At 32.6% G+C, this 16622-nt stretch overlaps 4 protein-coding genes and 2 non-coding genes across 7 annotated transcripts in view; 3 read left to right on the top strand and 3 right to left on the bottom strand.

Annotated features, from left to right (window-relative positions):
* LOC126753362 (GTPase-activating protein CdGAPr) overlaps positions 1-6156 on the bottom strand; it is a 236670-nt gene extending 230514 nt beyond the window's left edge. For both annotated transcript variants that reach the window (XM_050464747.1, XM_050464752.1), the window contains exon 1: positions 5842-6156. The gene's annotated coding sequence lies outside the window, so the exon portion shown is untranslated. The remainder of the gene's footprint in view (positions 1-5841) is intronic.
* Trnar-acg (transfer RNA arginine (anticodon ACG)) lies at positions 2270-2342 on the top strand. Its single transcript has one exon. It is a non-coding gene; the product is annotated as a tRNA-Arg (tRNA).
* On the top strand, positions 2558-2630 carry Trnar-acg (transfer RNA arginine (anticodon ACG)). Its single transcript has one exon. It is a non-coding gene; the product is annotated as a tRNA-Arg (tRNA).
* A 2415-nt stretch (positions 6157-8571) lies between the features above and the next one.
* On the bottom strand, positions 8572-12760 carry LOC126753385 (probable RNA polymerase II nuclear localization protein SLC7A6OS). Its single transcript, XM_050464781.1, has 4 exons — positions 12372-12760; positions 11759-12243; positions 8916-9115; positions 8572-8850 (listed from the first exon to the last, which is right to left on the bottom strand). The coding sequence occupies exons 1-4, from the start codon at positions 12597-12599 to the stop codon at positions 8633-8635; spliced, it is 1131 nt and encodes a 376-aa protein (XP_050320738.1). The 5' UTR covers positions 12600-12760; the 3' UTR covers positions 8572-8632.
* A 1346-nt stretch (positions 12761-14106) lies between these two features.
* LOC126753380 (NADH-ubiquinone oxidoreductase 49 kDa subunit) lies at positions 14107-16477 on the top strand. Its single transcript, XM_050464776.1, has 6 exons — positions 14107-14397; positions 14731-14855; positions 14928-15037; positions 15116-15317; positions 15382-15569; positions 15638-16477. The coding sequence occupies exons 1-6, from the start codon at positions 14291-14293 to the stop codon at positions 16325-16327; spliced, it is 1422 nt and encodes a 473-aa protein (XP_050320733.1). The 5' UTR covers positions 14107-14290; the 3' UTR covers positions 16328-16477.
* Positions 16478-16483: 6 nt separating this feature from the next.
* LOC126753401 (uncharacterized) overlaps positions 16484-16622 on the bottom strand; it is a 3512-nt gene continuing 3373 nt past the window's right edge. Inside the window, exon 4 of the mRNA XM_050464810.1 lies at positions 16484-16622. This exon is cut by the window's right edge and continues 320 nt beyond it. The gene's annotated coding sequence lies outside the window, so the exon portion shown is untranslated.

Below are 16622 nucleotides of genomic sequence, written 5' to 3'. Positions count from 1 at the left end.
TTTAATGGTTTAATGGTGTTGCGAATAGAACGCTCAGTTAGCCGACTATGTTGATCATAAATTGAGTGAATTGAATGATGTTGCGAATAGAACGCTCAGTTAGCCCATTATGTTGATCATAAATTGAGCGAAGTGAGCGAAACTCATTCTTTACATAACGTGAATTTTCATAATAAAGTTGAACAAATTGTAAACATTGTTCAGACATAAGTAAGTCTTCACGTGATGAAATACCAAACAATATTGAGCAACAATAATTTGACGGTTTGAAATAACTCACACGTGATCTCTCCAAAAAAAGTCAATTCAAAAAGCACCTCTACTTGGATTAGCCGTTATATCGAATGTAATATTTTACATGAAAATATTTTCCACATGAAAATAGTTTCGGAGACATGAGCGTTTTAGTAAGAATTTTTCAATTTTGTGTAATCGGCTCCCAAAACTTGGAACAAGTTTTTCTCGAAACTTTGCTTAAGAGTCGTTTACGAAAATTGCAAAACTGATGGACCGATCGACTTATTATTTTCATATGATTTTTTTAGATATATTTATCAGTTTTGATAATAATTTAGATTTTTTAAATTAACTTTTTTTGTTGCCTTGTGAATTTGATATAATTTAAATTTATAATCTTTTTCACCGCCAGACACTTTTTTGAGGTACTCTTGGCGATCATCAACGGGATCTAGAAAGACCTAATTTTTCAAAATGAATAACCGTTCATTCAAGTACATTAAATCCTCTCCCAGATCCGATCGAAATACCTTTCCGTATCTCTACTTTAGCAAAAACTAGTCGCTTACTTCTAGATACGAGTAATTAACTGGATATGTACAAAGTAACCCTTTTGGTACCAATTTCGCAATTGACAACATTAGTTCGTTCATTTGCAATACTAGGAACCAAAGTTTTTTGAATTGAATCTAGTTCAAGAATCTTCTTCTTTATCGGCGTAGACATCGTTTACGCGGTTATAGCCGAGTTTACAACAGCAAGCCAGTCGTTTTTCCTTTTTGCTGTTCGGCGACAATTGGAGATTCCAAACTTAGCCAGGTTCTTCTCCACCTGGTCTTTCCAACAAATACCCTTAGAGCTGAAGTGTTTTCATCCATTCGGACGACATAACCTAGCCAGTGTAGCCACTGTCTCTTAATTCACAGAACTATGTCAATGTCGTCGTATATTTCGTACAGCTCATCGCTCTATCAACTGGGGTATTCACCGTTGCCAGTGCGCAAAGATCCATAAATCTTCCGCAGAACATTTCTCTTGAAAACTCGTAACGCCGATTCATCCGATGTTGTCATCGTCCATGCCTCTGCACCATATAGCAAGACGGGAATAATGAGTGATTTATAGAGTTTTGTTTTTGTTCGTCGAGAGCGGACTTTACTTCTGAATTGCCTACACAATCCGAAGTAGCACCTGTTGGCAAAAGTTATTCTGCGTTGAATTTCAAGGCGGACGTTGTTGTTATTGTTAATGCTAGTTCTAAGGTAGACGAACTTATCTGCGACTTCGAAGTTATGACTGTCAACAAGAGTTCAAGTATAAAGTATTTTCTTTTATACCAGTTGTCTCATTTATTTTCCAGTCGAAGGAAAATACGAAACATAATTTTTAGGGTTTAGCTAGAGGCAGCAACCTATGTCTTCTTTATAACATTCCCTTGAGAGTATCAAGGTCAGTTCCTGGCTTTCAAAACCAGTTTTCTACCGTTACTATTTTGTTCGTTTGACAGACGTATAGATTAGTACACGACATCATGAACGAATACAATTTGAATGAAAGGTTGATGATTCTTTTCTGACTTCATATTATCATTTATGTACATACATAGTATGAACATAATTTGATTAGGCAGCTTGTCATTGCCTTGTGACTAATATTAATTCCGATTCTAATACTCTACTATATATTTATTATAACAAATTATTCAACCGACCCTTATCATTTTATTTATTAATTTATGTATACTTTGTTGCCGAAAGTCACTGAATGCCTACACATATACATATATACTATATATACACTTATACATATTTATCTATGTACTATTTATATACTTAAATTACGTAGGCATGTCATTAACATAAGCACTACAATGTATAATCTAATATTTGTTCTCACTTTTTATTTCGGCTTTTGTTTACTCTTTGCGTTTGCCTTTCTACCGAGCAGTCTCAATGTCACTCAGCGTGAACAGAAACTATCAGCTGTGTGTTGCTCGCTCGATGAGTGATTTTTGGCTTTCAATTTTATAACCGGTCCTGTGGCGCAATGGATAACGCGTCTGACTACGGATCAGAAGATTCCAGGTTCGACTCCTGGCAGGATCGACATTAAAGATATACTTTTTGTTCAAAATTTTAATGAATATTTAATGAAATAGTCATATTCTTTTATGCAATTAATGATATTATTTAATTTAATATTAATTCTTTCAAATATTTTATAATAATTATTATTTTTAATTAAAAATTGTGTACTGATATCAATCAAAGTAAAAAATTGTCTAAACTCGTTACAAATAATTGTCATGAGTTTGATAACCGGTCCTGTGGCGCAATGGATAACGCGTCTGACTACGGATCAGAAGATTCCAGGTTCGACTCCTGGCAGGATCGACGTAAGACTCGCTTTTTTATGATCGGACAATTAAAAATATTTGATTTTTAATTTAATAATACTATATTTGATTATATAAATATTATACCCAGTACCATGCAATGTAAGGGGACTGATGTATGTCATTAAACTCAAGCTTCTTCGTATGTTTATGATTAAACCAGTTTGTTTGATCTATTCGTCGTTCTCCACAGTTGGTCGAACCGAGACAAATAACATGTAATATGCCAATGGAACGTTGCCAGGACCTTGGCCAAAATTCTTCTCCTATTTTCAAAAAATGCTATGAATTTTAAGGATCTCTAATACAGCTTATAATACACATTACAAAGTAAATTTTTCGGACCTTTCATCATTTGTCATTTCAGTAACGATACACGTTCGTAGCTTGTCCTCAGATCTTGTATTTTTATAGACTAAGCGATAATATCCTTCACAAATGCATGTTTTTATAAGTTAAAAGGGTATTAAAGATCTTAATATAAATTATAATCGGTCAATTTGTATGACAGCTATATGCTATAGTTGTCCGCTCTGAAAAATTTGTTCCAAGATTGTAGCTTTGCCTTGCATAACATCTCATATAAAATTTTGTAAAGATAGCTTTTCAAATAAAAAAAGTTTTCCGTACAATTACTTGATTTTGATAAATCAGTTTGTATGACAGCTATATGCTACAGTTGTCTGCTCTGAAAAATTTGTTTGGACATTGTATCGCTGCCTTGGGGAATAGTCTATGCCGAATTTTATGAAATTATTTTGTAACGTAAGGTTTTCCTGTAACATAAGAAAGTTTTCCATACCAGAAATTAATTTTTGATCGCTTATAAGACCTCCATATACTATAATTGTAGGATATCGGCGGTTTCGATAGATGAGCAGCCTCGTGGGGAGAAAAGAACCTGTGCAAAATTTCAGGTTGATGTTTTCAGGAGCTGAAGGTCTAGTTTGCATATATGTATACAGACAGACGGACATGGTTAAAAATTGTCAGCTCGTCTCGCTGAGAATATATATTATAGGGTCTCTGACGACACTGCTACAACACACAACATGATGAATTTAAAATACGCATAAAAAATAAATATCACCCGCACAGCTATTGAAATTCAAGCAAAATAATCGTACACATTGAGGTTATGTACGTTTGCTAAAATACGACCATCCAACAACTACAGAACAATGAAGTTAGGGCAGGAAATACATACCATCTGGTATGTAGTATGTATATGGTGGGTGATAGTAAGGTGAAGTATAGTACATAGTTAGAAGCACAGCATGGCATGTGGCAGCACTGGCATTTTCGGTGACAATGCAAATAACGTAAATGAAAAGTTGTATTCGCATGCTGGCACAAAGGCACGACGACGATTCCCTCTTCGCATTTCGTCCTGTTTTTGCGCTAAAATATGGAAAAGTCAAAGGGTGTGTGCGCCTTGGGTCAGTTTGGCTGGCAAAGGGTTTATATAAATGTACATACATACATATATACATATGCTGTGCTTAACTGGGTGCGATGGAATTTATTTTTATATGAATAAATATTTTTGTATGTAAGTTCAGTGAAATGCGAATGTGCAAAGTACCGGCCATTGTTGGTGGCATCTGATAGCGCAAAATATGGCAAATGAATGACGTAGAAAGAGTTGCATAGTATGTGTGAAATTATTTTCACTTTATTACAGCTTTGTGGGCGGACAAATGAGTTAAAACTGGACAAATAAAGGCCTTTTACCGGAGATAAGGCAGCTGTGTGGATGTGTAAATATTTTGCTGACTTCGGCATGAAATTTGTTTATAAAGAAAATTATCATTAGAGAAAAGTTGGAATAAGCTTTTTTGTTTACAAGCAATTAACTGTAAAAATACTACGTACATATGTACATATGTATACGTATGTATTGTATATGTTTATAAAAAATTCTACATTTATTAGTTTTATTAGTTATTGTAGTGGTAGCCAAGTAGGGAACACAAATATTTGACATTTAGTTCAGAATTGAAAAACATACCCTCTAAGCACTTTAATTGGAGAAACTTTAAAAATTTATTGTACTGTGCCTCAAAAGCACATTTTTAATTCTACCAACAAATTATCTCCGCCGAATCAACATTTTAACATTTTAATTTTAATTTTTTTTAAATATCGAAAATTAAAAATAAATATTTATTTCCAAAAATATATTTTTTTAAATTTTAATCCAAATAATATAAGTTTTAAAAATATTAATCTCAAGTTTATAATTAAAAATTAAAAAAGTTGTGTTTGTTCTGAAATTTCGTTTTTGAATTTTAAATTATTTCGCGCTAGCGTATATCGTTTCTAACATTTTGGTTAAATTGTAAAAAGTAAATCATATTTTTAATAAAATATCAACATACGTATGTACATATGTACATACAGTTGTCCATAAAATAATAGGAGTGCCATGCCGTATATCAACGGGATAATAACCTTAACCATATTAGCTTATGTTTAATAGAAATAGGTGAAATCTGGAAATATTAATAGATCTTTAACAAATTACATTGTGCAAAAATTAAAAAAAAGAACATTTTTGGTATTGAAAATTAACAATTCGTTTTTCTCATGTGATCACTCATATTTTTTTGTGGACAACTGTATGTATGTAGTTTAGTAGTTTTAATCTTATTTACATTTTCTTACTCTTAATTATAGTTTTTTAGTTAGAAATACATACATATGTACATAAATATTTCCTTTTTAGCTCTTTTCATTTCAGCCTTTGATATAAAATATAATATTTTTATTTGATAACTAAATTTTTTAATTAAAAAATATTTCATAGATTTTTGCTTGTGATTTTGGGATTAATAATCAAATTTCCAATATTTAAATTGAAAAAAAAAAAACAAATATGGATATGTACATATCGTCACCTGAAACGCAAAATAACGTAACAACATTTTTGGAAATTTTCAGTGGCATGAATGAAACACGAAATAAAATGAAACAAGAGTGAAAAAAAATTTAATATTGGTTAAAATTGGTTTATATGATCGCAGAACCTGAAAATGTTGGACATACTTATGTATGTAATATTATGTATGTAATTCGAAATAGTGAATCGTAATCAATAAGACACTCACTTTCGAATTTTTTGATGATACGTTATTTTGCATTTCAGGTGACGATATGTACGTACGTATGTACATACATATGTATGTGAATATGCATCTTTGACTTACCTCACAAAATTTCAATCTGATTAGTTTATTTAATCCGTCAAAGTATGTTGCTAACGGGATGCAAATAAAATAATTTTATTTCTTTATTATTACACTAATAGTTATTACTGTTCATTAATTTTAACACACACGCTTTTATAATTGTAACTCTTTGATTTGATCGAGTTGAGGTTATTAATTTAAAACACAAATTGATTTTTTTATTGCTGCACTTTCACTGTAATTCTAGCACATTCAATATGCAACTAGGCAACTTTCAAAAGAAGGCAAGCCAAAGTAGTATTCGATACGAAAAGTTGATTATTGAATTTAACAATGCCGATTTTTTATTTGAATGGAATATAATATTTTTGATATTTTACCATTATTGCACCTATAAATTTTAAATAATATTAACCTTAATACATAATAATACATACTTTTGTACTATATATGCAAAAAGTGAATAGATTTCCATTGCCTTAAATTTATTAATAGTCCTCGGATGAGAAATAAACAAAAAATCTATTTTCCTCACATGAATATATGTATGTACATACATGTATTATATCTCAAACGATACAATATACTTGTATACAGCTATGTATTATTTCTATAAACAAGTCTTTTTTGCTACTTTCGTGTTTCAAAGTTTAGTAATAATACGTATTTTTTTATACCCTCAACAAGTCTGTCCGTCTGTATATACGCGATTTTGAGTTTTCGATCTCAAAAATTTGAAAACATCCTTTTATGCCAAAACTGGAACATTTACCGTTAATATAATTTTGTTTTTAATATTTTAAATAAACCTTAATATACATACATATGTACATTCGTTTGTTCAGTGTGTCGCTTTTTGTCTACATATAGTACATACTCATATATATGTACATATGTATGTACCTCTATCTACCATATACGCCCGCTTTGTATATTTACATTTTTATCTTGTGTGCATTTTCTTCTTCTTACGTACTTACATTTTCACTTCTTCATGCCCGGATTCAATTACATATTTGTATGTAACTACATATATATCATATCATGTACATTATATTCATATGTATGTAAATATATTTACTTTAATTAAGTGCGTACGATTTCTAACTACTTATACTTTATTTAGATGCATACATATAAGTACATGTACATATGTTTATACACACTGCTACACCAATGATTGTAACCGAATTTAATAAAACCAATTGGAAACTAATTTTGGTCAACAATATAACTGGCAACTGGCGATGTCTTCGATTCACTTTACTTTCTTTTGCTTCACCGTAACGCGAAGTACTTAAATTAGAAATACTCACACAACTTAATATGTTTCACAATTATTTTACATTAATATAAACAATTGAATCAGATTTATTACTGCAACCTCCAAATCTAGTGGAAGCGGTTTACAAAATCACAATTTTCTGAAACCAAGTACATACTCAGCTGCCTGCATTTTAGCTGGGGCTGCAGAAATGTTCTTTTTTCGTTTTGGCTCGCCCTTCTTTCTGCCGTATGTTTTAGTTACTTATTCACTTGTCACCGCATAAAATTGCACTTTGAAAATATTTTATTTGTATAAATTATTGCTTGCATTTATTTAATATTACTATTTTTGTTTACTTTCAATGCACCTATTGCAGAAAATGCTTTGCAAAAGTATACTTTTCTTATTACACAAAACTTATTTTCACCTTCGTCTGCTGCATTCACCAAACAACTAACCATAGAAGCGAGAAAATGTACGACGACTGCAAAGACAACGCCAACCAGAGCAGCAGCAGCGACATCGACAGTATAACGTTGACGTTGACTGCATTTGCCATGTAGCCACAGAGAACTTACCGTAGCAAAACAAAAAAAAAACACACAAAATGACAACAACGACGACGTCAGCGTGAGCACAGACGGTGACAGCGAGGCATTGCACATATGCATGTAAACACCAATGACAAACAATTGTTTTGTACGTGCGCGAAATCAACACCCATCAAAATTAAAATCAATGAAGAATATAGCAAAATTAAACGCTGCTTCGTACGCGTAATAGCATTAAATGTATATGGTAATAATTATATACTAAACGTTGTCAACAATTGGAAAACACGATTCTGCAGTCGTTGTTTACGATGCGGCGTGATAAGCTGTAAATTTTCTCGCTTCGCTGCAGCGGCAGCAGTTGGTGCACAATTGGAAATATTTGTGTATATTTATGAAAGTAAGAAATTCACCACAATAATATCTCATAGATACAAGTGTAGTGTTGTTGTGGTATGTTTGTGAATACTTACAAAGATTGAACCGGTTACTTTGCTTAAGTTATTAGTATGAGTACATACATTTTCGCCTTTTCAAATAATATTATTATAAGTAATAAATGAAACTATTAAAACACTAGAAAATAAATGTATATATTGTACATAAAAGAAAAAACAATTGACGAGTGCACCTGCAGTAATGACCAGAAATGTTAAATATTTAGTATAACTAAGATATAATTAAAAAAAATTCGATTATTTGGTATACATTCATATCTATATTTTATTAATTATTATGTTAATATTCAATATTATCGAGTCTTTTTTAGCAAATATAGTATGTATACTATATGTATTGAGTATAATGAAATAATAAGAGCTTACAAAAAAAGCAAAAGAAATATTAAAACAAACACAAATTCAGTTAATAAACTAAATGACGTATTACAAAACCAATACATAGGTATTGAAAAAAGTATACATAAATAAATAAGTTTAACTGAGATATTTTATTAAAATCAAATGTTACTCCAAATGAACAATTCCTAAATTTAGGCATCCGAATCCTCGCTATTACCGCCAGCATCATAATAGTCGACGTCATCATCATCCTCGTCGTCGTCATCATCAGCACCGCCATGATTACGCCTATTACTTCGTCCAAATATATGGTCTTCCTCATCATAGTAAACATCATCAGAGGAATCTTCACAGCCGGATACGCTAGAGTCATCATCATCAAAAGTGTGAATGTAACCTTGCTGAATGCCTTTAAGAAAATAGAAAAAATAAAATAAATACTTTTATAAAAAACAAGATTTCTTTATTATTTACCCATACGCATATGCCGCATACCCAATGCCATGGCATCTATGTCTTCATGATCAAAGGAATCCTTATAATCCTCATTATCATCGTCCTCATCGGGATAATCATTTGTATAGTAGTTTTCATTATTCGAATCCTCCGAATCTTCATCTTCGTCGTCATCATTAAAACGATCTTCATAGATTAGATCATCGTATGGCCGAATGCTGTAAAATTAGAGTTTTTGCAATAACAAATTGCTTTAAAATATACGATGGATTACGATATGGAAGGAATCAAAATCAAGTTCTTGCATGCACAACTTTTTTATTTTTCAAGACATATTCACAAAATTTTGCATGGATTATTGTCCAAGGGAACGGTTCATTTTATATAACTGCCATTCAATCCGATAGATTTAAATCCCGTTCCCACGACAGTCGGGTCTACGTAACCGGAACGGACCCGGATTTTTATCCGGCCAAGGACTGTCAACTCGACAGAATTCTGCCTCTACAACAACAAAACAACCTAGATTTAAATCAAGTTCTTGGATGGAAACTTTTCTATTTGAGATATCTTGACGAAACTTGGTGTGGAATATTGTCCAGAGCAACTGTACAATTATCGAATAAATTTCTCAAAACGACGCAAAATCTCATATAGCTGCCACACAAACTGAACGATCAAAATGAAGTACTTGTAGGAAACTTTTTTATTTATGAAGTGATTTGTATATAGCATATAGCAATCGGAATTAACGTGTTTTTATTTTTTGTTGAATTGTTCAGGAAATACTCTTGAATTAAAGAATTTCGAGTAGTTTGCCATATCAAATGTTAGGTAGTGGGCCTGATCTCAAGAGTGGGAGCGCACTGGGACTGATTAAGACCAGTACTTTGCGAATTTTTTATATTATATGCTACTTTAGGCACAATTTTTCGCATTTTTTGGAAAAAAAGCGGTAATAAAAGCTTATTAAAATAAGCTTTGCTGCACAATTTATGTTGATGTTTTATAAGTAAATGAAAATAAAAACTTGGCACAACCAAAGAACTCACAACGCATTTCCTTGCCAAAGTCTTAAGCAGTGAATAAAACAAACTTTTTTGTTATTTTTGGTTATTTCATTATATGTATTATATATGTCATAGATTTATATTTCATGATTTAAATAAAAAAAACGCAATCAAACATTTATATTATTGCGACATTTAATTGCTTACTCTATTCATATATGCTAAATTGTGTAAATTTAAATTTTGCGTTGCGTAAAAACAAATGTAATATAATTTTACTTATGTATATGTAATATAGTTTTTGTATTTTTATCTTTTCTATAATCTTTCAATTAGAAATTTTTAAATTATTTGTAAACTTTTTCAATATGCCTTGAATTGTTTATGTTTGCTTTAATTATTTTTCTGCGTTTTTGGCTGTTTAAAACCAAGTATTTATTTTCAATTACTCAGTAAGCACACATACACACAGATTACCACTGTAATAAAATGTAAAAACATACTTATGTAAAAAATCATTAAAATAATGTTTACACCTAAGATAAGGCATATTACAAACAATACTTAGCGTTAAAAATTTAAAACTATACATTATTTTTCTACGTTTTGCAATATTTTTGGCCTACACAATGCAAGTGTGCGCTTATTTTTGCTTAAGTATCAGGATTGATGATTACTTCAAATACACAAAAACATACAATAATTGCACCAGACGCAGTTTTTAGAGTAGTGTGCGATAAGGACCGTTTATTATTTTGATAAATATTACCGCTTAATGGTAAAATTAAAAAGCACTTGTTAAATGAAAACATAAATGAAACTAATGATTGATACACATTGCTGTTTTTAATTCGTATAAGTTTTTGTAACTTTGGCAGAAAACACTTGATATGGAATGATGCAAGCGAATATTTATATGGAAAAATATGAAAATGATTAAATTTTAGAATTTGAACGAAACGAATTTCAAATTAGATAAAAAAAAAATATTCGGACTCAAACTTTCCACCGAAACGAGATAAATCCCATGTTTTGATTTTTTTATGAAAATTTAACGGTAAGCCTGTATGTGTGCGTTTACACTATTTCTATCATAAACTAAATTCTATATTTTTTACTTTTTTGTTTATAATAGTTCTTATATTGGCTTTGCTATGCATTTTTTTTGCGTTAAGGTCCAAATGTCATTGCTGTTGCACTCTGCCAACAGTCATTTTGTTTAAATTGTTTGCAATTTTTGTGTTGTCGCAGTGCTGCCTGTGTGTGTGTTTACCACCAATATCCTTCGCTGTTCAAAATTATAGGGCATCTTTGGCCAAATTGTTAACTTCACACAATTTATTAACTTTCTCAATTACCAATAGCAGTAGTTGTAGCTAGTGTTGTTGTGGTAGTAATTAAACGGATAGTACAACCTTAATAAATACACAACAATTTGCATCAATTTTACTATACATTTATATGTGTAATTAGTACGCATGTATGCATATTTATGCATAATTATGTGTATGAACCGACAAATGCACGATTGATTTTCTTTGCTTTCCCTCATTTCACGTTTGAAAAGTAGAAATATTTTTTTTTTAATTATTTAGCAATATAAGGCGTACGCTTTTCTGGCAATTTACTGTTTTATCAACTTTACCATTATTCACTTATCCAAGTACACATACAAACACACACATATATGTACATACATATAAACATAAATATATATCTATATATAATGCCAACCCTGCATTGACTTATTTGTTCATTTAGATATTTTTTTGTGTTTTTGGCAAATAAACAAGCGCACCGATTTATATGAAACGACTGGTGAGCAATATCTGCTCGATGTGCAAAACCAACCTTAAATAGTTATCGTCCATCATATCAGCATATTCCACTTGCAATTCATTCTCTGGCAAATACAAATCATATACGTAGCCTGTGTCAGAGTCAGTCGCTTGCTGTGCATTATGCGTGCCATGTGCGGGGAAATGCTGCGCATCCCCATCTATTGTCTGTCTTTGTTGTTGTTGTGCGACATTCTGTGATAAATGTGCTTGACCATCTGCCGTAGCGGACGTTGGCACGTTGTCTGTTTGTACGCCAGCCTCTTGCTTTTCAATATCGACAATTGTCACTTCTTTTGCCGCTTCAGCTGCATTTGCGTCTTCTAGTGTGGTACGCATACAATTGACTACACGGAACCGGCTCTCGTGCAATGCTTGCCGCATTTCCTGTCTTGCACGTTCGGTATGATTACTAGGTGGTCGCATAGATTTCTGTAACACAAGTTCTTTGGCAGCTTCTTTTGTAAGTCGCGCCAACTGCGTGGTAGCGCCATCATCCTAAATTTGAAAAATGTTTAAATAAATCCTTATAATAATTTTTGTATTTCCTTTTTTAATTTAAATAAACAACATGTATGTATATAATTTATGTATCAAATAATGAATATATACGTTAAATATTTTACCTGATCCTGTATTGTGCCTGCAAATTTTAGTATTGTTGATACTTCGCCTTCTTTGTCACTTAAAGCCCCATTAACGCCAGTGCCAACCCCTGCAGCAGTACCTGCGGCCTCTTCCGCTGCTTCCTCTCCTGTGTTATCTTCTAAACGGCGTCGTTTCTTGCTATTTAATATGAATGCACTAAGCGGCTCCTCATCAATTCTACGTTTTATACGAACAACGGCTGGCATTTTTAACAAAAACACTTAACTTTCTCTTTTTAACTTATATTAATTTATAAAAAAAATGTGTATGTCTAGACGAATCCTGGTTTCAACCGTTTTAAAGTATATGCAGTGAAAAACGAGACAAGCTAAGAAAATTCCAACAAAGAAATGTGCGACCTTTTGCGTAACCAGTGTGGCCCAGCAGGTATTACCATTGCCATTGAAAATGGAATAGCTTTGTTTGTTTTTCTTTTCGTTTCTCTGTTTTTTATTTTTAAAAAAAAAAAAAAACTAAGCTTGGGTAGGAAACGAAAACATTTTATCTGAAATTAGTTGTATCAAAATGTTTTTTTTATCGTTTCCGTAAATATGTACATACATTTTTGAAGATTTGTTAATAAAAAAAGATTTATGAATTGTTAAGAATAGCTATTGGCTTTTATTTTTTTTGCGAAGTTCAAAATATACTTTCAATGATTCAAGTTCACGTTTTTATTGCTGTTACTTTTATCAGAATCCGAAGGCCGTCAACGCAAAAAGTAGTCCGGCGCGAAAGAACTCTGAACACTTCGTTGTTGGATCGAACAGGTTTCTTTTTTGAAGTGCGAACAAAGGGCAGCAATTCAATATGGGTGTGCAAAATAATTTTTAAAACATACTTTTTCACAAAGAACGCATTAGAAATTCATATCTTAAATATATTTCAAGCGCAAAATTGCTCAATTACTGAATTGATTACTACATGTTGGGGATAAGGGATTTCCTGGCCTTACCTTGAGTAAACTTCATTCCTTTATTTATAGTTTAAATATATTTAAAAACACATATTCTAAGTTATTTTGCAAAAAATTGGATCATATTTTACGAAAAGCCGCTGTTCTGAATATTTACCAAATATATATAAATGTATGGAAATGCGCCAGTTCTTGCAATTCTTATAGAAATACGTTTACTTCACAAATTTAATGATATACATATCATTGTATAAAAAATATTGTTGTAAAAAATCAGTAGAGAGATTATCTTGCTCTTGCAAGTTTGCACGATGAACAAAATACAAAGCCATGATAGCAACTGATTCGGTCAATTTATTGTGAATGACTATTATGCATGACTGTTGTGAATTGGCGCAAATTCTGCATTCATTCTTAACAAAAAAAAACTGCAACAAATCCTTATAATTTAAATACAAATTATAAAATATATTTAATACTTACCTTGCTTAACAATTTAACAGCGAAATATGTCTTTATGTAAAATGGCAGCTGGCACAGGGTTGTATTTATATTTTTATGTCATTGCACGAAAAAAACATGAGTTTTGGTCTGACATATTTTACAGCCATTGCAAATATTTTTCTGCGTATTTTGTTGTTGTGTCGTTGCACCAATTGGAAAATTCAAAAATACGTGCAAGAGCAAGAGAATCCCCATACTGATTTCTGTTCTCAAACACACATCACTGACACATACAAAAGTGCTGCCCATCATTCACCGAGAGCAATAACTGACAGCTGTGGATTGTCGGATTTGACATTTCATAGAAGTTGTTGTTGGGGCTTTTCATTACGTGCCCCTGCTGTTCCAGCCAATTTTCATTAGGATTTTTCGTTTTTCTTTTGCACGCGCGTAGGTTCAATTCTATCGTGGATAAGTTAATAACAATTAGCGCATTGGCACTATTAACACTAGACGAATTAAGCGAATAACTGTGCAATGATGGCTATGTCAGCTATGAATGTTATGATCAAGCGATCCGCCACCGCCGGATTACAAATGTTGCGACCCCAAGCTATTGCTGCAGTTGGATCCACTCTGGGCAGGTGAGCGGAGAATACACCTATTGTACTAAGTTTTCTATATGCTCCCATTAATGTGGTAAAATTGCCCGATAACAATACCTGCGTTAAAAACTGGCTAAAAAAACAATAAAGAGCTTACATAATCAATGAAAAAAGTGTAGACAACGGGAAGACATATGATTGTATGTAGTAGAATGTATTTGCGGTGTACACTTGCATTTACCTTTTAATTTAAAAATTGTGTGGAATAATGACAAGTACAAAATGTTGCCATAAAAACTATAATTTTATCTATATACTTTTTATGCTGCAAGTAATCTAATTAAAAATAATAATTTTCGTTGTATTCAATAGTGACAAGCAGCAAAACCGCGGCGCAGCAAAATGGTATCCAGATCCAGAATTCATGAAACAATTCAGTGGCCCTGTCATGTATCCAGATGAATCCACAGCCCTAATGAAGCTACCGCCATGGAATAGTAAGTATCTTGAACACTTTCATACATGTTCGTTATTAAGTTTTTGTGATTTGATTCCCTACCTTTATTTAGGTAAAATTATGCCTGTGGAAAAGTCTGTACGTAATTTGACAATTAATTTTGGACCACAGCATCCAGCAGCTCACGGTGTGTTACGTTTAGTTTTGGAACTGGATGGTGAGGTACGATTATCTATTTATATACATATATGTATATGAAATTTTTGCATAAATCTCTTATTGACAATGTACTTATTGCAGACCGTAATGCGTGCTGATCCCCATATTGGTTTGTTGCATCGTGGTACCGAAAAGTTGATTGAATACAAAACCTACACGCAGGCATTACCATACTTCGACCGTCTTGATTACGTATCGATGATGTGCAACGAGCAGTGCTATTCCTTAGCCATAGAGAAACTGTTAAACATTGAAGTGCCATTACGCGCCAAATATATACGCAGTAGGTTATATGAGATATAGTTACGAAGAAAATTTGTATTCATGTTATTGCCATTTAATCATAGCACTTTTCGCTGAAATTACACGTATCCTCAATCATATTATGGCCGTGGGTACACACGCTTTGGATGTGGGCGCGCTAACACCTTTCTTCTGGCTTTTCGAGGAACGTGAAAAAATGATGGAATTCTATGAGCGTGTTTCCGGCGCACGCATGCACGCCGCCTATATACGTCCCGGAGGCGTGTCATTGGTACGTAATTTTTGACATGTTAGCTTATATTATAATGTTAATATCATTCTTAATAATTATCCATATAGGATATACCACTCGGCCTAATGGATGATATTTACGAGTTCGCATCCAAATTTTCCGAACGTTTAGATGAAGTAGAAGATGTACTCACCACTAACCGTATTTGGGTGCAACGTACGGCTGATATTGGTATTGTTTCGGCCGAAGATGCTTTAAATTATGGCTTCAGTGGCGTTATGCTGCGCGGTTCGGGTATTAAATGGGATTTACGTAAACAGCAACCGTACGATGCATACGATCTAGTTGACTTCGATGTACCAATTGGCACCAAGGGTGATTGTTACGATCGTTATTTGTGTCGTGTTGAGGAAATGCGTCAATCGCTGAGAATTATCGATCAGTGTTTGAATCAAATGCCAGCTGGTGAAATTAAGACCGATGATGCTAAAATAACACCACCTTCACGTGCCGAAATGAAGAACTCAATGGAGGCACTCATTCATCACTTCAAACTCTTCACTCAAGGTTATCAAGTACCGCCTGGCGCTACATACACAGCAATTGAAGCACCAAAGGGTGAATTCGGCGTCTACTTGGTGTCGGATGGCTCAAGTCGTCCTTATCGTTGCAAAATTAAGGCGCCCGGATTTGCACATTTGGCGGCCTTAGACAAAATCGGCAAACAACATATGTTGGCTGATATTGTGGCGATTATCGGTACACTCGATGTGGTGTTCGGCGAGATCGATCGATAAATACAAATAATTGCTGGCAAAGTTAAATTTTAGTCAAATATAAAGTGTAAAATGGAGTTTTTCTGCAAACATCTGTGTTAAACAATGAAAAGTTTGTAATAAACAGAGTTTATTGAAACCAAACAATTAGCGAAAAAATTAAAATATGTATATATGTTTTGTTGTTTTAGTGGGCAATATTTATTTGTGTCTTTCTATGCGCTTGTGTTGTAGTGAGTGGATGTTACAAGTTTTGTTATTAACAATACATACACGAAACATAAATTTTTTTACAGGCAGTGTTAAAAAAAATAAA

The sequence above is a fragment of the Bactrocera neohumeralis genome, chromosome 3 (assembly GCF_024586455.1).
Source record: "Bactrocera neohumeralis isolate Rockhampton chromosome 3, APGP_CSIRO_Bneo_wtdbg2-racon-allhic-juicebox.fasta_v2, whole genome shotgun sequence".
Taxonomy (NCBI): Eukaryota; Metazoa; Arthropoda; class Insecta; order Diptera; family Tephritidae; genus Bactrocera; species Bactrocera neohumeralis.
This window is presented reverse-complemented; position numbering and strand designations above follow the sequence as displayed.

Bases quoted from the DNA above. Each gene is read 5' to 3' on its own strand.
- LOC126753385 (XM_050464781.1), bottom strand. From the start codon at position 12,599: ATGCCAGCCGTTGTTCGTATAAAACGTAGAATTGATGAGGAGCCGCTT. The intron at 12,244-12,371 runs GTAAAATATTTA...TTTCAAATTTAG, and splicing joins CAGGCACAATACAGGATCAG to GATGATGGCGCTACCACGCA. The intron at 9,116-11,758 runs GTTGGTTTTGCA...CTAATTTTACAG, and splicing joins ATGGACGATAACTATTTAAG to CATTCGGCCATACGATGATC.
- LOC126753380 (XM_050464776.1), top strand. From the start codon at position 14,291: ATGATGGCTATGTCAGCTATGAATGTTATGATCAAGCGATCCGCCACC. The intron at 14,398-14,730 runs GTGAGCGGAGAA...TGTATTCAATAG, and splicing joins GTTGGATCCACTCTGGGCAG to TGACAAGCAGCAAAACCGCG. The intron at 15,570-15,637 runs GTACGTAATTTT...TTATCCATATAG, and splicing joins GTCCCGGAGGCGTGTCATTG to GATATACCACTCGGCCTAAT.